The sequence below is a fragment of the Manis pentadactyla genome, chromosome 5 (assembly GCF_030020395.1).
Source record: "Manis pentadactyla isolate mManPen7 chromosome 5, mManPen7.hap1, whole genome shotgun sequence".
Classification (NCBI taxonomy): Eukaryota; Metazoa; Chordata; class Mammalia; order Pholidota; family Manidae; genus Manis; species Manis pentadactyla.
In genome coordinates this window covers 103020370-103041627 of record NC_080023.1, presented here as the reverse complement: position 1 = coordinate 103041627, position 21258 = coordinate 103020370, and the positions used below count along the sequence as shown (strand labels likewise).

At 37.5% G+C, this 21258-nt stretch overlaps 1 protein-coding gene across 3 annotated transcripts in view; it reads left to right on the top strand.

Moving 5' to 3' along the window:
• Positions 1 to 21258, top strand: part of TNIP3 (TNFAIP3 interacting protein 3) — a 117655-nt gene that overhangs the window by 86889 nt on the left and 9508 nt on the right. For 2 of the 3 annotated variants that reach the window (XM_057502581.1, XM_057502582.1), the window contains 3 exons: positions 476 to 526; positions 1429 to 1524; positions 4366 to 4426. In XM_057502581.1, the coding sequence (XP_057358564.1) occupies positions 476 to 526; positions 1429 to 1524; positions 4366 to 4426 (208 nt within the window). Of the gene's footprint in view, positions 1 to 475; positions 527 to 1428; positions 1525 to 4365; positions 4427 to 10127; positions 10738 to 21258 lie in introns of those variants that run through there. The other variant, XM_036922991.2, reaches the window with a different exon arrangement.

The following is a 21258-nucleotide window of genomic DNA, read 5'->3' as shown; positions in this document are numbered from 1 at the left end:
CTCATCTGTAGAATGGGGATAATATTAAGTATCACACAGGGCCACTGGAAAAAGCCAGAGTTGTTTTATGTGAAGCACTTAGATCAGGTGGGGCATGTATTAAGTACATGAACAGCTTCTAAATTTTATTGTGGAAGCCTTCAATAAGCAGTGGAAGCTGTTTTTGCATCCGTATCTATGTCTATATCTCCATCTCCATCTATATCTAAATACATCAACCTAAAAGTAAACCTCTACTGGCCCCTACAATCTGGAATAACAATTTTAAAATCTCCAATTCTCCAAACTTCATTTGGTAATTTCAAAGTAGAACCACTGCATGTCTGGAAAATTCAAAACTTGACTGTTCTCATACTGCTGCTGGTGCTTCACCCCTTGGGCTTCTGAGCAGCTCACTGGCAGCTGGGTCAAGATTAGCTTTGAAACTAACCATCTGAGCTCTTTTTGATAAACAAATGCCTTTGTTTGTTTGTAGATAAAAACCTGTCAGATGGAGAAAGAAAAACTAGAAAAGCAATTAAAACAGGTACGTTGGTCCTTACCCAAATTCACCAACCTTATTGTCATGGTTGAAACAGTAGCTTTAAGTTTTACCCACACATTTATTTCCAAGTAGCAGTTCCTCATGGTCCTAATTAAAGATATAATCAAGCTCCGTCTGCTACAGATGGCCTGAAACAACCCATAGTTTTCATTCTCGACTACAGTGTCCATGCATAGATGATGCTTAGGTACCACCAAAGCATTTAAACCTTAAAAGTCATGCAAAACACATGCTTTCCAGAACATAGTACCATTAGTACATGCCTTAGTGCATGTTCATGCAGATAGAGATTTCTTCATAGACCCACAAACACCTGGAAATACATTTCCTTGATATTTCTTGCAGTTGCTTACCCACTTTTAGTGGAAAACTACCTCAAAGGCCTGTGCCTCTTTTGAGAAAATAGAAATCTTCTTGGATTCCGAAGCAGCATTCTACCCCATTGGTTCCCTTGTAGCCTTAAGGAACAAATATCGTTTCTCTTAATTCCTGATTTCCTCTCCATACTTCAGCTATGCAGTAGGAGTCTCTGGGAGCAATTTAAGAAAACTTATTTTATGTCTTAACTGCTGGTTCTTCTTAAGCAAGAACCCTCCGTGAAGAAAACTCAGAAACATAAAGTTAACTCTGTACTTTTCAAGTATTTCTAATTTTTTCAAAATGGAAAAATAATTACAATTTCACCTTAAGTAAAATTTGGCCTCTGAGCCCCATCTGTAGTGGTCCAGAGTCTACAGTGACATGTCTACTATTTTGAGTTAGAATTATTCCAGATTTAGGCTAAACTCTATGATTTAAACCAAATCTTGTGGTTTATAAAGCAAGAGTCAGTATGACTCCAACTTCACCCACTTCCAGTGAACTGACAGCATTGTTCTCCTCAGATGTATTTCCCAACCTGTAACTGTGACCTGGGATTCCTGCGGGATCCACATGTACCAGCAGGCCCTGGGACTGTGCAGGATCTACAGAAGCACCCTGTAAGTAAGAACTCTCACGTCAACAACTAAGTGCTTATATTCTCTAATAAGTGCTAATACTCTCTTTTGGTAGAAATTTATCTGTCTTTGGAATTTTGGCACATAATATTGTCTACAGAAAGAGCCTCTACTTTATCTCAGCCTATAACTTGCAGGGTTACAGAGGTTAATGTAAAGTATAATTATCTTTAGGACTTTGTATCCATAGGACATACAGATATGAATAAATTAACTGAAAGTTATCAAATAGAGCTATAATCCAATGAATGAATATATAACATTTTATATGGGTCAGTTTTAATAACATACTTGACCCTACCAACAAGATATTTTTGTGTATCAAGAAAACCAAAATGAATACAGAAAAACAGTCTGGGAGATGTCTTTTTCATCTGTAAACTTCTGTTGAACTGCTATGGATATCGGTACATCTGTGCAAAATGGTTTTTGACATTTTGCAATTGAAAGGATATTCTTAAAGGATCTAAGAAAAAGTGACCCACTTAAGTTGCTCTCTGTGGGGTGTCTACCCAGGCAAAATGAAATGAGCAGTGGAGCAATTATTTGTGAGTAGAATTGATTTGGACAGTCAACCTGAATAAGTCCGGCCTGAAGCTCCCTTCCTCCTTCCTCATAGCAGTATTCCACCCACCCTCCTCCATGCTCTGGACTCCTGTCTCTCCTATTTTGCCTACATAGACAGAGTCTTTATAAAGAAAAAAAATTGGCATTTTTCTGCATTTTGGATTTGCTCAGACAACTCCCCTCCCCCTTAGTCTTCATTAACTGTGTGTCTAATCATGCAAAGAATCTGAGGTATTAACTGGGATTTTCCTAGGAGACCACTATGGACAGCACAATTCTCTTGGTTGCCTGAAATTTCTCATACTTTTGTATTTAAGGGTAACTCAAAGCCCTTTTCCCACGGGAGGAGATAATGACTCTTTGGATGGCAGAAGGATATCAGAATTTAATGAGCATCTCTTATGTGACCCTGGTGGGACTCAGCACACTACTAAGAATTTGTTTCTTTTTGTGTTGTTGTCTCTTGCTAAGTGTATTTGCTCTCCTCTCTCATTTCCTTTTCTTCTTATCTGTTTGCTCACTTCGCTGTCTTCACCAGATATATTTCTAGGAATCTCCAACACAACTAACATTCCTTAATGTTTTTTGTTTTTTTTTTTTTAGCATGTAGAAGTAAATTAACATCATGGAAAACATAAAGAGATGAAAACTTACTTAGGCATTAGCTCTTACAGGTTAGGGAATTGTAGAAATATTCTTGTGAAAGGTTAATTTTAAAACCAGTGAGTCGTTCAAGTTTATCTAAAAATAAAAATGTTATTTTAGGTAGACATTCTCCTTCTAAAAAAGCCCAACCAAACTTCCCCCATCAGTTACAAGAGGTAAGGTGGTCCAGATCATGTGAAAGTATCATCAAATAAAGGTCTGTTTGAATAAAGATTCCAAGCCATGTATTACAGCCTACATTTTCAAGCAGTATTCAGTTAAATAAAATCTCAGTGTAACAGTAGAATTTACAAAAACTCCCCAAATTCATTTTAAAAGAATATTTCATGTTTCATGTTTATTTCTAAGGCCAAATGAAAGCACATGCAATAATATTTTTTAAATTACAGTATATTCCCCCCTTCTGGCAGCTCTCCTGGAATATAAAACTGAGGCTCACATCACTTACCCTCTGTGTTACTTGAGACATCTAAAAATAAAGGAGGAGATAAACAACAGAGGTGATCTCATTTCCTTTTTGAGCTTTTTCATGGACCGAAGGGAGCCAAGAGCCTAGGTGTCTGCGTGGGGAAGCATTGGGCCAGCCCGCACCACCTGCGGCAGGTCCGAGGGTCTGGGCAGGTAGCTGGCCTTCAGGCTGTCCTGGGGCGGTCTCGCAGCCCTGGAACGCTCCCTATCAGCTCAGTGTTGGAGAAGTTTCCCCTAGTTATTTCAGGAGTTAAGTGACTAATGGAACGAAAGGTCTATATTTTCTGTGTCCTGGGGAGAAATAGGAGGCAGGGGTTAGCATTTGGAGCAGGAAGATGAACCAATCTCATGGGCAGAGAAAGCCACAATTGCCCTGTTCCAAGTAGTTGAATACAAAGACACTGGACTTGGAATATGTTGAAATTTAGGTCCCTAGTTTATGATTTACTCAGTGCAGCTTGTTTGACATGTTCCCTGATGGTCAATATCTAGCAGTTTTTAACTGGGGTAAACCTAGGAGAAAATCCCAGGTGGGAAACCACATCTTGTCTCCTCTTACTGCCTTTCTAGTCTAAACTATCTGAGCAATTTCCAGAATAATTTCTGCCGAGGAACAGGACAAAGGGAAAAATCTGCCCTACTTCACCATCCTAAGCCTCTCTAAGCCAAGTACCCACCACAAGAAAATATTAAGCTTGTCATTTTTTTCCTGATCTTCCTGTTGCCTCCTGTGTGAGGGTTTTAGAGAGTATTTGTTGATGGTAAATTTCTTTGTTTTATTTATGGGCTATAGTAAGTTTTACTGAAGTGTTTATACTTCTGCAGATATCCAAAACACATCTGTTGCAAAGAAAAAGAAAAAAAAAAAAGAAAACATGCCTCAGTCCCAAAGTGGTAGCAACTCTGGCCAAACATTGAGTGGATTTGGGACAGGGAAATGGTAGTAGTGTTAGTAGTGTTGAGTGAGGTAAGAGATGTGTGAGATTGGCAACAGGTTTGGATAGAATCTACTTTTGTGTTGCCTGCACAATAAAAGCCACATCATATAATTATATTTTTAATGCACCACTATGTTTTGTTTGAAGTCATCTTGCTGTAATAATGTTTTATTGTTCCATACAGCCTGATTGTCAATGGTACGCTCCTGACCAGTTTCCGCCAGATGTGCAGCACAAGGCGAATGGTAAGACCACAGCTGTATTGAGCATTCTTTCATGTTTACATTTTAATGGGATCTTTTGGGGATGTTTACTCAATGTACATTCATTTGTACTTGGGCAGGACCTACTATTTAGTTGTGCTGCATACACAACTCTAATTTGATGCACCTGGGGTTAAACTGAACAACTTAAGAAAAAGAAAACGTTCGAATGCAGAAACTCATGAATCTCAGTTTTGGCTTCTGTCCCTCTTCCAGTTTCAGAGTCAGTATTCCATGTGGGACTAGAAATGAAAACTTCAAGTAGAGCTGTACTATAACAACAACAATAAAGCTTTGTGATTTGACTACAAAGGACAGATGCACATCCACTTTTCCAGGTTGAGTTTGCTAGACAGATGTTTTAAATGTCCCTGGCAGACAGACAGAGGAAACCAAAGGCTCAGAACTGTTTTCCCTGATGACTAAATATCAAACTTCAGGTTTAGGCCAAGGTTGCCCAGAAACACCCACCTTTAAGTGTGCTGGGAGGTGCTAGAAAGTCACCTATAAAGTACTGACAACTAAGAGGACTCTTACCTAATGTTGCTTTGTTGTGCCATTCTCCTCCTCCTTTCCAGAACCTGCTATACTTTCTACTGCTGGTTTTTGTGGTCTCATGAGGCCACCCAGGAGTGGGCTGTATAAACTGAGCTATCATCAGAATCCCACTTCTGTTCTCATCACATGGAATCAAAAGTCAGCAGTGTCTGCTAAATGCTTAAAATCTCATATGATAAACACCTGTGAGTTGTTAATTTCCAGAGATTTGAATCTATCTAGAAACACTGAAATGAGTCATATTCGAATTTCAGACCATACTTGAAATTTAATCTTGTTTTGTTTGAATTTGAGATAATCAAATTTAGTTTTAATATAAGTCCATTTTGGAGTGGAAGTAGGAAGCCAGGGAAACCACATAGTTTTGAAGCTTGCAAACTTCATAAGTTCGAGGGGCTCTTTATGGTAGTTTATATAAATGGAGCCTCCTAGAGTTGTGCAGTGTACAACCTGGACAGCTATACACAGCAGCAATGGGAGTGGCAAAGGTCATAGCTTACCCAGCAGCATAGAGAAGAGAGAGAGAACTCTATAATTTATCAGAAAATTTTTGGACTTTCTTTTTTCTTTTCTTTCTACTACAAATATAACCATTTGTTTTAATGAAGTTGTTGTTTGTCAGCCTTAATGGAGAAGTTTTATGAAAAAGGCATACTATTAACCATCAGGACTGTTACATAATGTCTGTGCTTTTTAAATCCACTACTGTCTAGTAGCTGAATTGCCACCCAATTACAACTTTCCATTTTGTATTATATTGGTCTGGAATGAGTATTTTTTTCTCTTGTTAGTAACAATATGTTTTAATTTTTTAAATGTATGTTTTTATTTTCTGATTTATTACCATATGTATTGTTATTGTAATAATAAAAGGCTATATAATTAATTCCCCTTTAAACTTTACTTTATGATCTCTAGTCTCTATTTCCCTTAACTGGATTTTAGATCCCTTCCTCCTCTATCAATATCGAACCCAAGAACAACAGAATGGGTCCTGCTCTCCACCAATATTTTTCTCTCCTCTCCATTAACATTTTGCTCTTAGAAATACAGTAGCTGTGTAGGTAAGTAGCCTGGGTAATTAGGGTTGTTAAGTCATACCTGTGGGAGTCTTCTGAAATTCACCCTGCTCTAGGTTGATGCAGACTTCCTGTGCACACCTTGTGTTTTCATTTCTCAGCCTCACCGTGGGAGATACATGACTATAATGATTCAATGCATCTTGAGCCAAGCTATTGCAAGTAGATCCAGGAAAGATTTTGAAAAGACAGTTTATCAACAGTGTGGCTCATAATCCTGATGTCCAATATCTCCTTTTCCTCCATTCTCAACATGAGTAGTCACACCTCAGGAACCATGCCATTATTTGTGATTAGTGATTTGCATGGCTATTTCTTCCAATGTGTTATAAGACCTTAGATAACAGGCATAAGTCAACTTCTTCTCTTGGCCCTCTTACACCCTTTCAATAGTGTGTGGTTTGTGGCTTCCATCAGGGGCAGGAAGTGAGGTCCCCTTTTCTGTGAGGTCTTCTCTCCTTTGCCAGGTGTAGGTGGTCTGCTCTGCAGTCTTCAGGTTGTTTTCAGGGTGAGTTGTATTTGCTGTAGTTGATTCCTTAGTGTGTGTGTGGGAGGAGGGTTCCGCCTTGCCTTCCGACCCACAGCCTGGAGGCAGACCCAGGCTCACTAGAGCAGAGAATTAGGGGGCCTGCGGGTAGACAACAGGAGCTTGTTCTAGAGGAAAGCCTCATACTATGGGGCGGGTGGGGGGAGGCGGAGTGAGTGGCTGGAAGAGGGCCAGAGCAGGGTCCTCTGAAGAGTGGGAAGGGCTCCCTGGCCAGGGATTAAGGTCTGTAGGTACAGAGTACCACATCAAACAGTCTCTAGGTCAGCTCGTTTCCAACTTTGCTCTCAGTGATTACTTTAGAGTGCTTTGGGGTCACATTGAAAATCAACTCTACTTTCAAAAACTAAAGACTTAAATAGAGGTTTTCAAGGTATTTGAGATTTTCTTGCTTTCTTTCCGTATGGCATTAAAAGTGGCATTGCTGTACACTGGAGTCCACAGATGTTAATGGGTTACAGTTCCTACTTAGAAACATGATTTTACAAAGAATATTTTAATCTCTTTTCATCTGTTATCAGAATGGGATGCAAATGACTTCCGTGTTTCAAAAACAATTATTATGGCATAGCAGAGTTAGTGTGACCTTAAAAACATAGTATTTGTTTCTTTCTTTGTGAAATGTCAAAAGGCTATGTTTTCTGAGTATATTGCATGCCATTCACTTCTGTACCTTCCAAATTTTTCATAGGGTGCAGAGCTGAACTTTGTCTAATGAGCTGGTACTCAATTCTTAACATATCTGGAAAGACATGAAATGTAGACATCTGAGATTGTGTTGTGAGCACACATAATTATTTCTCTACATATAGAAAATCAAAGCCCCGCTCTTACAATAGGCCTTTACTAATGTCTGATAATAGCTAATTAGCTGCATACTGACTGAAATTGTTTCCTAGGGCTACCGTATCAAAGTACCATAAAGTAGGCAGCTTAAATCAGCAGAAATTTATTCTCGCATGGTTCTGGAGGCTAGGAGTCTGAAATCATGGTGTCGGGAGGCCATGCTCCCTCTCTGCCTGGAGGGGAGGAAACTTCCTTGTCGCTTCCAGTCTCTTGTAGCCCCAGATGTTCCTTGGCTTGTGGCAGCTTAACTGTCAGCTCTGCCTCCATCTCCACCTGGCTGTCTTCCCTCTGTTTCGGTCTGTGTCCAAATTTTCCTCTTATTATAAGGGCACCATCATAGTGGATTAGGCTAATCCAGTATAATCTTTTATTTACCTGGTTATGTCTGCAAAGACCCTATTTCCAAATCAGATTATATTCACAGGTACCAAGGGTTAAGACTGAAACATGGCTTTTGGGACAGATACAATTCAACACCTAACACTAACTAATATGCCAGAAACTATTTCAGGTGCTTTCTGTATATTATCTCATTAAAACCTTATAGCAACTCTATTAAACTAGTATGGTGGTTGGCCCTGTTTTACAAGTGTGGAAACTGAGGAACAGAGGGATAATGTAATTTTATACAGCTAGGACCCAGCAAGGACATAAACAAGCCCAGGCAGTCCAGCTCCAAAACCCACATTATAACTATTAAGCAGCATGGACTACCCCATGTCATGCACTGAGTACAATATACTGGCAGTGCAGTTTGGATGTATTCATTCTAATGGCCCAGTCTTGAAAGCCAGAATCTTTATTTTTCAGTTTGTCTTTTTATAAATGTCTTTACATCCAAATATTACAGATAATTTTGCATTGGTAGAATGGCTGGAATCATTGGATTTTTTTTTCCTGTTTCTGGTAGTAGATGGTAAATATATTCCTATTCAAATATAGATTTTAGAAGCAAAGACTAAACACTCTAATGAGTATTCTGTACAAATAATTATATACAGGTAGGTAGATAAAGCAAGCCTAGTTGAGAAAAATACACACACTAAGTCTAGACTAGTCACGATTCCACCAGGTAAATAAAATTGCAGTAAATCTCTTAAATGGAAGATAAAAATCTATAATGAAGGTGTATATCATTACATTGCATCCCAACTGGGAAGAACATCTTCTTACCTAGGTTTTCTTACCGTTCATGCCTAAGCAGCCACATTTTAAGAGGTTCATGAGCATGTACAGAACAGAATTCCCTCTCCCTTCTCAGTACTGTCTGAATTCAGGTTCAGCTGATCCTTGATGTGGAGTCTAGACATGGCCTCTGTTACCAGCATCTCTGGGTCCTAGTCAGATCACTTTGGCATCATGCCACTTAGCCGTTGTGAACATAAAAGCATGGAGTGTAACAGATACCACTACTGAGCGGTCAGGCCCATGGTGGGCTGTGGAGCGCTTCGCCATCCAGTAAGACGAGGCCAGCTTTTGCCAGCGCTGTGAGGACCCACAACTCCATGTAGCCGTTCTCCTGCCCCCGCCCCTGGAACCATGGAGACTGGTCTCATGACCAAAGTGCCTTCCCACCTGCACTTCAAGGGGACACTCTTGCCTTCCCTTCAAGGAACTGAAGAGCTATCTCTGCTTTTGTTCAGACTTCCATTCTGCCATGGATTTCCTCCTGGGTCACAACCTCTCTCCATCTAAAACATGGGGATAATGACCCTGGCCTCTATACCTATTTTGCAAAAGCACTATGAAAACTACAAATGAATTAATTTTTCTAAGTGTTTTAAGATACCTGGGATACATATTATTAATGGATTGAATCTAAACTTTAGATTGTTAGACCAGAGTATGAAGCTTCTGAGTCCAAATTTATGTTCTCAATATATTAATATATTTTTAATGTAATGGCCACTGTTCTCAGAAGAATATTTTTGAAGTCTGGAAAAGCCACATTATCTTTCTATTACCAAGATGTTAATTTAGCATGTCTTTGAAATACCAAGTGCAGGACCGCAAGCAGAAAACACCTCTTGTATTCTACACTGTATCATAAATAAGGATAACACCTTATTTCTTGGCATTGATATGTTTTCTTTTTTCTGTTCCTGAGTAGACCTCTTTGATTTTGTCTTCCCTATGCTACTCATTTATGGCCTTATAACTCGGTCTTATTCAACTACCAAATTTCTCATATTGGTCTTCATGACACACCAGCCCATATTAAGAACTAAGATCTTTTCTATGGCTTTAACAATAACGTGCCCTGTACCATATTTTTTAAGTAGTTTATTTGGCTGTTATCTTTCTGTGGGGTAAGTACTGAACCTAAGAGTAAGATATGTGACTTACACTTTCATAAGCAAAAGCCCAGGCCACCAAAACACCAGCGTGACTGAGGAGTGTAGAGCACTCCTCTGCAGGCATGCTTAGACCGAATTCACAGCTGATTTCATGAAATGGTAAGCATATGTCATTGCTTAACGTAATGATCCTCCATTGCCAGCCTATTGATTTCACAGCAAGAACTTGTGGGGACTCATGAATAAAATATTCCTTATATTTTGACAGGCTCAAAGTTTATGTTAGCCCTAAGCCAAAAGAAGAGGAATGAATGTTTAATAATTTTTAATCTGAAACATTTTCCTGCTGTTTTTCTTAGGTTTCTCCTCAGAAAAGAAAATCAATCAATAGGAAGATACACAAGCAGAGGAGCACACAGACAGAGGGAGAGCTTGGCTGGTGGCCCTCATTTTTCTTTTTACGGTGTCTTGTGTCTGCCACAACTGCACGTCATCTACTCCATCACTTGTGCCTAGTAATGTTTCCTTCTGGTGTGAATAGAGGAAAAGACTGTGACAGCTGAGATCCTGATCAGGTCTGAGGAGCCAGTATAACACAACTAAACACAACTTCCAGTTTCCTCAAAGGGAGATTTGGCTGATGGACTCTGCAGCCCTCCTTGAAGCTCTCTTCAGCATGTCACTGTTGAACTTACGGAGATATGTTCATGATTCCAGGGACTCCGCTTTGGGTGCATTGACGTTGTATGTTGATTTAAATATGTATTCCCTGGGGGAAATTTTCTGCAGTTGCAAATTTTTAACATTGCTCCAATTATTTTTATAGGGGCTTCATTCTTTAGCCAGTTTTGTTAGCTACCACGTTCAGCATTGTTGGTCCCTGTGCACCTATAAATAGGAGAGAAGAAGTGTATATACTTCCTTAAACTAAATGAATGGCTCCATCAGAATAAAATGGTAGACTTGAAACTGTTCTTTAAACTGATCATTTCTTTAAGATGATGAGAAATTGTTAGCCTACTTCATCTTTAGGTGGAACAGATTATGAAAGATAAAATCCTAACATGCTGATGATGGCTTTGCAGGACATGTATACTTACAAAAGTAGTTCCAAGATACATGGATTTGCAGTTAAACCTCTTTCCTTCTCATGGACTTGACTAATTATTAGTGAAAAACGTTAACTCTGACTTCTCAAACCAATTGAAATGGTGAACAAATGTATCCAAATTTTATTGCAATTAAATTATACAGTGATATGACAGATGTCTAAAGACTAAGCAAATTTAAAAGTATCAATTTCTTCCATTTAATAAGGATTCTGTTAGGACCAACTGGAGATCCTCTTTATGAGGTGATACACAAAGAAGTGTGAGATCCACAGGTATCTGTGCTAAAGTACATAAAGAAAACCAGGGGCGTTGATTGGAGCTGCAGTTAATGACATAATCCAGGCATACTGCTCAGACTATTCTAGTTCCAACTTCCCGAAGTTATGCTGCTTAATTCCAGCTCAAACTTTTTTTTTTCACTTTCTGCAAATACTTGAAGCTCTATGTAATGGGGAAGGTGAAAGAGTCTTAGAAAGTTAAACACTTTCAGCCTCAACTTTGGGTACTTGAACATAATTCTTGAGAAAGAATTGTCTTTCTCTTACATTAATTTTCAAAAGCTTTTATTTTGCTAATACTTATTAAAGAAACAAATCACTTTTGAGCAATACTTCAGCATAAGCAAATCAGGAAAACAACAGAATTAACACATTAGTTGCACTGAAACATGTTGGCATATATTTTTTAATTTCCATTTCCTCAGATCAGTGAAAAAGTCACCATAATATCAACTTCAAGTGGTGGATTAAGTTTGCCAAGTGAGGTGTATCCACCTCAGAACAAAAACTGAACATGTATATAAAAAGTATCCTTAATGGGCCCCCTCTAGGTCAATTCAACAGCAGTAAAACATGACTTAACTATCCTATTACTATTACTGAAGTCATCCTGTTAGTAATTAGCAAGTTGCCAAACATTGGCAAGATTGTGCAAATGCTAACTTAATGGGAGAAAATCCAATTTAAGTGAGACCTTCTTTAATATGAACTCCCAGTGGGTGACTGCAAATGGGGGAAGAGGACCCCTTGCTCAGAATGCAACTGCCATTCCAAGATCACAGATTTCCATGGCCCCGGTCTGAGAGTCAGCCAGTCCCCATGGTGTCCCTCTCCCTGAATCATTTGTGTGGGGACTTTTCTGTCTCAGCACATTATAAGGGTCACATCCCTCAGTGGCGGCACCTGCTTCATTATCAAACACTGTCTTATGGAAATTGTGTGAGGAATAGTTGTGTCTCTTTGAAAAGAGAGGAAGCCATACCACCAATCTCTTTTAATTAGGAAATGTCAGAATAGGCATATTTTAAGTTTTTCATGGTTATGGAGAATATGGTCTTTGGCTTGAAGGTATCTTTTGAAGAGAAAAGTATATTCACTTTGTCCTGGTTGTGATGTGAGGTCAGAAGAAACCCTTGCTTGGAGCCCAGGTAGGTCTGGGGGTTAGGCCAGCCTCTAATGCTCACTAGCACTGATTATTTTTTTTTGGACCCCATTTTCTTTATCAACAAAAGGATGTTTTGGACTAAACTGCTAACATTATTAAGCATGGACTTTCAAATTATTTTCCTTAGTTATTTACTGAGCTCCATCACCTAGTAAGAGAGGTTTTATTATGCCCTTGTTATAAATTATTAATCTAGGGCACAGAGAGTTTCAGTCATTTCCCCAAGGTCTTGTGGCAGGAAAACGGCAGAACCAGGATTCAAAATTGTCGGAGCCAGGGCCATTCCATTCCATGCAGGCTCTAATTCTTTCTAGATCACCCCAGCAAGTTCGACTGGCTTTTATGGTCCTTTTGGGTTTTCATCACATCACATTACAAGAACATACTTCTTAGGAGAAAGTGTTTTGATAAGAGAAAAATACTGTATATGGTGTAGAAGTTTAAGTCACCCCTTAAGGGAAGTATCTCATTTTGACTATTACCTGAGAGAAGAAAAATAGACATTAAATGTTAAAGTGCATTAAGGGTACAAGTATGCTTCTGAATGGTTACTTTTGTGCAACAATACTTTTATGTACCTCGGTCACTAGTGGAATGGAATCTAAGAGAATATGACCCCCCAATTTAATAACCCATTTTAGCAATTTATTGAAATACCCACTTATTTTCTAAACTGTCTACAAAGCACAAAACATCTCACACATCCTCTGTCTGTGCACTAGTTTTGGTTGAATATATATTCAGAGGGGAGGACCAAGTCATCTAGCAGCCTTTATTCTCCCCAATTTGAAGGCCCTTTGTCCCTTTTTTCATTTTTGCCATTTTCCTTCTCATCATCCTGGGGACCCCTATGATATTAAATCCTAGGAAGTTATAAAACCAGTTATACTGCTCTTGCAGTCACACTGAGATTCTTCTTTTCCTGGCTCAAAATTGCTTAAGCTCAAAAGAAAAGAAAATATTTGCTATAATCCCTACTTTTCAATAATTTTATAAATAATTTCTTTTCCTAGTTTCCTTATTACATATCTACCTCTTCACTCTCATCTTTTACTCCAAAGAAGAAAGATGTTATAAGGGAGCAATTAGCACTCCCAGCCTTAGGGATTCCATAGAAAAGGAAACTTCCACACACACACTATATACACACCCACATACACCACACATCACACACACAACTCTTCTGCCTCCCTGCTTCTGCCTCCCCAATCTTTCAGACAGCATTACAGCTTTCTACTTTCTCCATTTGTGACTAATAGATTTATTCAATGGAAAAAAATTGCATAATTTTTTTTCATTTTGCTTAAAATCCCTGTGTGTATAATATGTTGCCAAGAATAATGCTGCTAAGAATACTGACAAACTATCTTAGGCCTCCTACAGAAAGTGATAACGTTGAGATCTAGACCCAATTAATGTGCTGGTAATCATTGAGTAATATGAGGGGATTTTTAATGTTTGTGGGAGTGGGTGAATTTCACTAGTTTGTGTACTACTGCAGTCAAAAGTTAAAATAATTTCTCCCGGCTCTTTTTGCACTTGATTCCATTCCAGTATCAGAAGGAAGAGCACCATATATGAGATGCATGGAATACTGTTTTGGAAAAAAAAACCTGAACCCTTTCCCAATATGTTTAACTTATTACTGAAAATTAATTTACTGGGAGAACCCATTTTATTTTTTATTGAAGTATAGTTGATACAGAATACTATATTGGTTTCAAGTTGACTGGCAGAAATGTGCTTAGATGGCCTGGTGATTGCATTTGCACATCTGTGGGTGAACCTCATGGCTTCCCTCTCCCTCATCTGTAGCCACAGGATGCTGACCCACATTAGTCAACCCCAGACACACACACAGCTGGCAAGAACAACACCCCCCCCCCACACACTCAGACACACCTCTGCAAGTGAGAGAGCTGCTGTGCTGAAGTAGACTAAAAATGGGCTTGAGAGACTTGTTTCTTTCTTGGTTTCCAAATGTCCATTCCATCTTCTTTTTGAAATAGCAGTTTATTTTTTTATTTTTTAAGACCTTGAAGAGTGAAGATTTCCTTTTTTTAAAAAATTTTTTATTAAGGTATTATTGATATACACTCTTATGAAGGTTTCACATGAAAAAACAATGTGGTTACTACATTTACCCACATCATCAAGTCCCCACCCATACCCCAATGCAGTCACTGTCTTATCAGTGTAGTAAGATGCCACAGATTCACTATGTGCCTTCTCTGTGCTACACTGTTTTCCCCGTGATCCCCCACACCATGTGTACTAAACATAATACCCCTCAATCCCCATATCCCTCCCTCCCCATCCACCCTCCCACACCCCTCCCCTTTGGTAACCACTAGTTCCTTCTTGGACTCTCTGAGCCTGCTCCTATGTCTTTCCTTCAGTTTTGCTTCATTGTTATACTCCACATATGAGGGAAATCATTTGGCACTTATCTTTCTCTGCCTGGCTTATTTCACTGAGCATAATGTCCTCCAGCTCCATCCAGGTTGTTGCAAATGGTAGGATTTGTTTCTTTCTTATGGCTGAATAGTATTCCATTGCATATATGTACCACATCTTTTTTATCCATTTATCTACTGATGGACACTTAGGTTGCTTCCCTGTCTTAGCTATTGTAAATAGTGCTGCAATAAACATAGGGGTGCACATGTCTTTTTGAATCTGAGAATTGTATTCTTTGGGTAAATTCCAAGGAGTGGGACTCCCGGGTCAATTGGTATTTCTATTTTTAGTTTTTAGAGGAACCTCCATATTGCTTTCCACGATGGCTGAACTAGCTTACATTCCCACCAGCAGTGTAGGAGGGTTCCCCTTTCTCCGCATCCTCGCCAGCATTTGTTGTTCTTAGTCTTTTTGATGCTGGCCATCCTTACTGGTGTGAGGTGATATCTCATTGTGGTTTTAATTTGCATTTCCCTGATGATTAGTGATGTAGAGCATCTTGAAATAGCACTTTAATATATCCTTTAGGTAAATTATCTTTTTCCCTCACTGGACCCAGTTTGATCTACAGTAATCTCTGCTCTTTTGAGAAAGGAATAGTCATGTGACCCAAGCCAGGACCACTGGGCATTCCTTTGCTGGAATGTGAACTTGAAGCCAGCAAAGTGCCTTGTGGAGGCAGTGGTTGTTACCTGGGCTCCTTAAAACTGACCATGTTCTACAACTCTGTCACCAATGTGAGTGACCCAGTGTCTCTCTAGTCAAGTCTTTAAGTCATTCTGAATTAGTTTCTCTAGTTTGAAACAAAAGAATCTTAATTAATCACAAATGTGGGAATTAAAGCTCAGACAGTTTATGACAGGGGTATTGTCAGGATTGTCTGGATAATATTTATATTATCTTACGAATACATACATTTTTTTCTATGTGATATCTTTAAAAATGAAAATAGGTCTGGTGGGAAGCTTATGACAATATAAGATCTCACATAACCAGATGAGTTAAACAATTCAAATGTTATGCTTGCCAGTCTTACAGAATATTACTTGGATCATTGTGTAGCACATTTTAGTATGTTTTAAAGTGGAAAACACCATAAGAAAAAATAAAATACAATACTTCATTTGAATTTTCTCCTAAATCTGGCCAAACCCCTTAAGAAAATATTTTAATGAAGCAAACTTGGGAGACGTTCCAATGAACTAAAACCACAAAAACTCAGGCCTAGTTTCCTTACATCTTTTATGGAAGTGCTTACTTGCATATAACTGATAATTGACATTTCAATAGGTCATTAATAAATAAATCACAGAACATAAAATTCCTTTGTGTAAGAACTGTACCAAAAGAGTTCTGCTTTAAGAATCAGCGGTATGATGGTGTTTCTTTCCAGCAAGAAACTCTAGCATTATAAACTTCAGGTTATTCTATAGTAAAGTGTAAATTCAGAGTAGCTCTTCAATGAGAAGTTAAAATAAAATTCCTGGCGGCTTCACAATTTCTTGTGAATCAGTATATATTTAGACAGCTGGTCAATTCTTCACATATCCTAACTCTCACCTTGATCAATTTTCTATTATGGATGCTGTTATTTGTTAATGTCATTTATTATAAATCTCTTTTGTTTGCATACAACTTTATTGGGCATGCAGTGATGGGTGATACAAAAGAAATAAAGCCATTTCCTATTCTTTCTGATATCTAAGGGAAATTATTCTAGCAGCTGTGGGGAGGATGCACTGAAGCCAGAGGAGATTGAAGCTCTTTTTAATTTCCAACATACTCCATGGTCTTTGAATGTCTGTCAGAGTACCACCTTCCTTACATAAAGCACAGGATATAGTAAGTGAGAATTTGGCAATGAAATTGAGAAAAATAATACAATACTCAAGCATTCTAGGAAACTTTTGTAAGCTTCTATTTTTACAAAAATGTATTATTTAATAATCAGCAAAATCTAGACCCACTCTCTCCAAAGGAACAACTTGATTTTAATTTATTGTGTATTATTCCTACTTTGATAAACTTCTAACAATATGACAGAAATCTATTGGGATATTAAAGGTTAATCTCAAAACAGATCTATTATTAAGAAAATTGGTCAAGTGAAAATGGATTTTTTTAAATGGGAGGACCTAGAGGCCATTGTTCTGCATAAATTCATTTTTTTCAGTTTTATCATACATTTTTCAAAAGAAATTTATTAACAATATTTGCAAACTTTTAATGTACTTTTAGATATTTTTTTTCTTGCTTTACCTCCAAATAATTTAACATCTATCTACTTTACCTCCTTTACTGATTGGGGAGAGATGGTATATGCTAAATTGCTTTCTAGTAAAATGAAAAAATAATCAGGTAAAAATTAAGGTTTTTTACCAATACGAGTAATCAAGGTAGTCGAAGAGTTTATATCATACCTCCTGTGAGAGATCTACTTTTTTCATATATATAAGAATATAATGAATGGGGGCAGCAAAACTGTGCCAAAAGAGCATGTGATTTGGAGTCATGGATGGATTCTGGGCCTGATCGCACTGGTTGCAAACATGAGCAAGCATGCCTAAATTAGCGAATCTAAGTTTCTGCAACTGAAAAAGGACAAGAAAACCATCTCAGAAGATTTTTGTAAAAAATTAATTCACATCAATATGTAATATTTGGCTCTTGGGTGGTGTTCAATACATGTTAGCTCCCTTCTGTTCACTGTGATGTTTAGAGATTTCTCTCAGAAAAACACCCCAAACAACCCAATTAACAAGTAGGCAGAGGATTAGACATAAAAAAAACAATTTGCATTTGCCATTTGCAACAACATGGATTGACCTAGAAAGTATTATGCAAAGTGAAATAAGTCAGACAAAGACAAATAAATACATGACTTCATTTATATGGAAAATCTAAGACAATAAAAACAAACAAAACAGAAATAGACTCATAAATACTGAAACTGTCCATTGACATAGGGGTGGCAGGAGGGGGGATGGGTAAATTAGGTAAAGCAGTACAAAGCACAAATCATAAAAATGTTAGTCATGGCAATGGAAGTGCAGTAATATTGTCACCAATAATATTGTAATATCTTGGTATGGTAACGGGAACTACATTTACCACGGCAAGCACTTAACAATGTATATAATTATAGAGTCATTATGTTGTACATTTGAAACTAATATAATATTTTATATCAACTTTATTCAAATAAAAAAAATTTTAAAAAACGAAAACAAAACAGATAAATAAATCAGTCACAGAAATGAAAAGTGCAGCATAGGGAATATAGTAATATGTAACAACTGTATGGTGACAGATGGTAATTACGCTTGCAATGGTGAGCATTTAGTACTGTATATAATTGTTGAATCACTATGTTAGACACCTGAAACTAATATAATATTGTATATTAACTATACGACAACAAAAAATTTCTAATACATTTCTACCATATCTAGGATTAATTAGAATGTAGCAGGTACAATACAAGGAGCCTGCCTCCCTGAGAGTTTATCGTTCAATTTTGAAAATCTGAGGGTTTATTAGTTTCATAACACACAGGTCGTAATTGAAAGCTAAAGGCTATTTGAGTCAGAAGAGTTTATTTTTGAAACCAAAGAGCATTTTGGACATTGCACAAAATTTGCAGAAAATTATACTTTTTATCCTGTCTTGCAATTCTGAAGAATTTCAAGTAAAACTCAATTCCAGTTTTTCGTATTTATCTCCCTTAGAAAAACAAATTGTATCACATAAGGAAATGCTAAATCATGGGTATGGATATAGAGCTAACAATCTAGCAAAATGACAGCATTTTATATAATATTCTAGTTTGTAGGCATCCTGAGGGAATCAGACTTACATACACCATGTATGTAGAGAAACTTTGGAGAGCTGACCATATTCAAGAGTAAAGCAGCTTCAGGCACATTCTTGATAATGTCTGCAAGCCACCTCCAATTTCCTAAAGAAAATTAGACTGTCAATTAGTTTCAACAGAATATGCATCCTGGTTCCTAATTAGGTTATTTCAAAAGGTGGAAGTACAAATATGCCAAAGATATACCTGAAGCTATTTGTTCAAGCAACAGGATATTAATGGTAAGAAGCATATAATCCACATGTTTTTCCTATATAGTTAATCTGTGAAAATGATTTATATATATTATATATATATAAATTTTTAAAGTACAGTGTAAAATAGTTGGACAATTAAAATATTCTAACGAATGTAACAGTGAAAGAACTAAACTTCTGATAAAAACATTTTTTTTCTTCTGGTAACTTTCTGAAAGTTCTTTTGTGCCAGCAATCAGGCCACCTGAAATGCATTTCAGATTCTTTATAAGGGATTTCCAAATTGATTGCTAAGGACGTTATGTGGCAGGTTATAGAACAGCAACAGTCATGCTGGTGTGACATTTGCCTGTGCTTAGACTGATTGCTAGAACAAGAAGTAGAACTCAATGAAGTAAGGTTATAAAAAGTATTCTCCCATTCTCAGCTCAGCCACTCTCTTTACAATTTCGTAGGCTCTGGGTCTAAGGGGTAAGAGATTTGGCAGAAAGAAAGAAGGTGGAGGGTTGATTGGTGACATCAAAGAACATCCATCATCTGACACTCCATGCACAAAACCAATCAACTTGCCTTACCTGGGAACCCCAGCAACTACAGTCAGAAGCCAACTTAAGTGCCCATGTCTTTGAAGCACAAAGGTTATCTTTGGTAAATCAGCAGCCACTACAAGCTTCATCATGACCATCAACCAGGCCAGCAGAGAATACTTTGCTGAGAAATGCCATCTGTATAGCTTTTCATGGAATAAGAGACATCAAGTTCTTTTCTGGAGTTTCTGAATGCACTGCACCCCTTAAGAAGTTTCTTTGCTCTTTGCTAGCATCAGGCCCACTTTGAAAACCCACACCAGCAAGTGGCTGTCTGCTCTAATGTACAGGCATTCATCCAAATCACTGCATTTTCTTCTTGTACACTTCACAAACTTTCTAAAGACAAAAGCTGCTTTCCCTTCTTCACTTTTTTAGCCACTTGCAATTATTGTCTTTGTTTTTTTTGAAGATTATACTTGGCCAAGTTGTTCCTCATGCTGACCCAGTGCCCGCAATATTGGCCCAGGCGGCCCTCCCTCTGAAGGTCAGGCGCCGTTCCCAAGCTTTCCACATGGCTGGGAGCGCTTCTCTGAGCCAGGCTGGCTCTCGAAAGTCAGAGAGGCTCTCATAAAGTTTTGAGAAGAAAGTTTGAACCAGTGGACTTGCCAAAGTCTTGAAGCCTTAGATATACTTACGTGTGTGTGTGTGTGTGTGTGTGTGTGTGTGTGTGTGTGTGTATTGTGAGCTTTCTCTCTCTGTAGGTACAATATATATCTGCTCAGAAAATATATTACCCATGCAAACTTCCAAACTAAATGTTTAAAGACACATTAATAGATGAAGAACATATTTTGGGTGGATTAAGTTGTAAAAAGAAAAATATAAAACCACCCTAAAAGCAAAGTTTAACAGAAGAAACAACTGAAAACAGGAATATATTTGATCTACAAAATGCAACCATAACTATAAAGTAGGAAAACATGTATGTAAGCACCATAAGTGCCATCTGTGAATATTTTTTTAAACACCGCAAATATGTAAACATAAATCAGGAAAACATATATGCATCTAATATGATGGACAATTGGCTCCCATGCTTAATGTTGATAGTTTCAACACATTTTTTAAAACTTTATTTACTAAGTATTTGTTAAGCACTTACTTATACTTTATGCTATCTAAAACAAGTCTGGAATCTCCATATACTACTGATTTGAGTGTAAATTAGTTCATCTTTTCTAGAAAGCAATTGATGTATCATGTATTCTAATAATGCTCTTACTCATTGATCCAGTAAAGTCTGCTTCTACGAATCTAAATGAAAAAGTCAGCAATGTGATCAAAGGTTTTCATGAGAATAGTTAAATAAATTAAGAAACATCCTTGTAATAAGTTACTTTGTCATTATCAAATTGTTTACAAAAATTTAACATAATAGAATGTAAAGTTAAGTTTAAGCAAAGGAAAAGTACCATTTAAAAATATATACTTAGCTTCACAATTCACTATATCAATTCTGAAATTCAGGAAGCTCAGAGAACCAAAAGACTACTTAGTAATTTATTTAATAGTAAAATATGACCTTAACTCATATGAGGCTATATATAGTCTTTATTCATCTTTTTTACTGTGAACCCTCAGACATTTCAATGTTAATGTATTTGATTTCCGAGTTCTGCCCCAGACTATATTTTTATATCAAATTACCTGTTTATATAGTCAATCACTTCATAATTCTCAAGCACATTTGGGTGCCAAAAGTTTCAGATGAGGAATGAAGACCTATAGAGAGCTTCAATTTTTAAAAAAATCTATCCATTTATACAATTATTTTCAATTTTATCTAGATGGATAGACAGAGGGAAGAAGGAAGG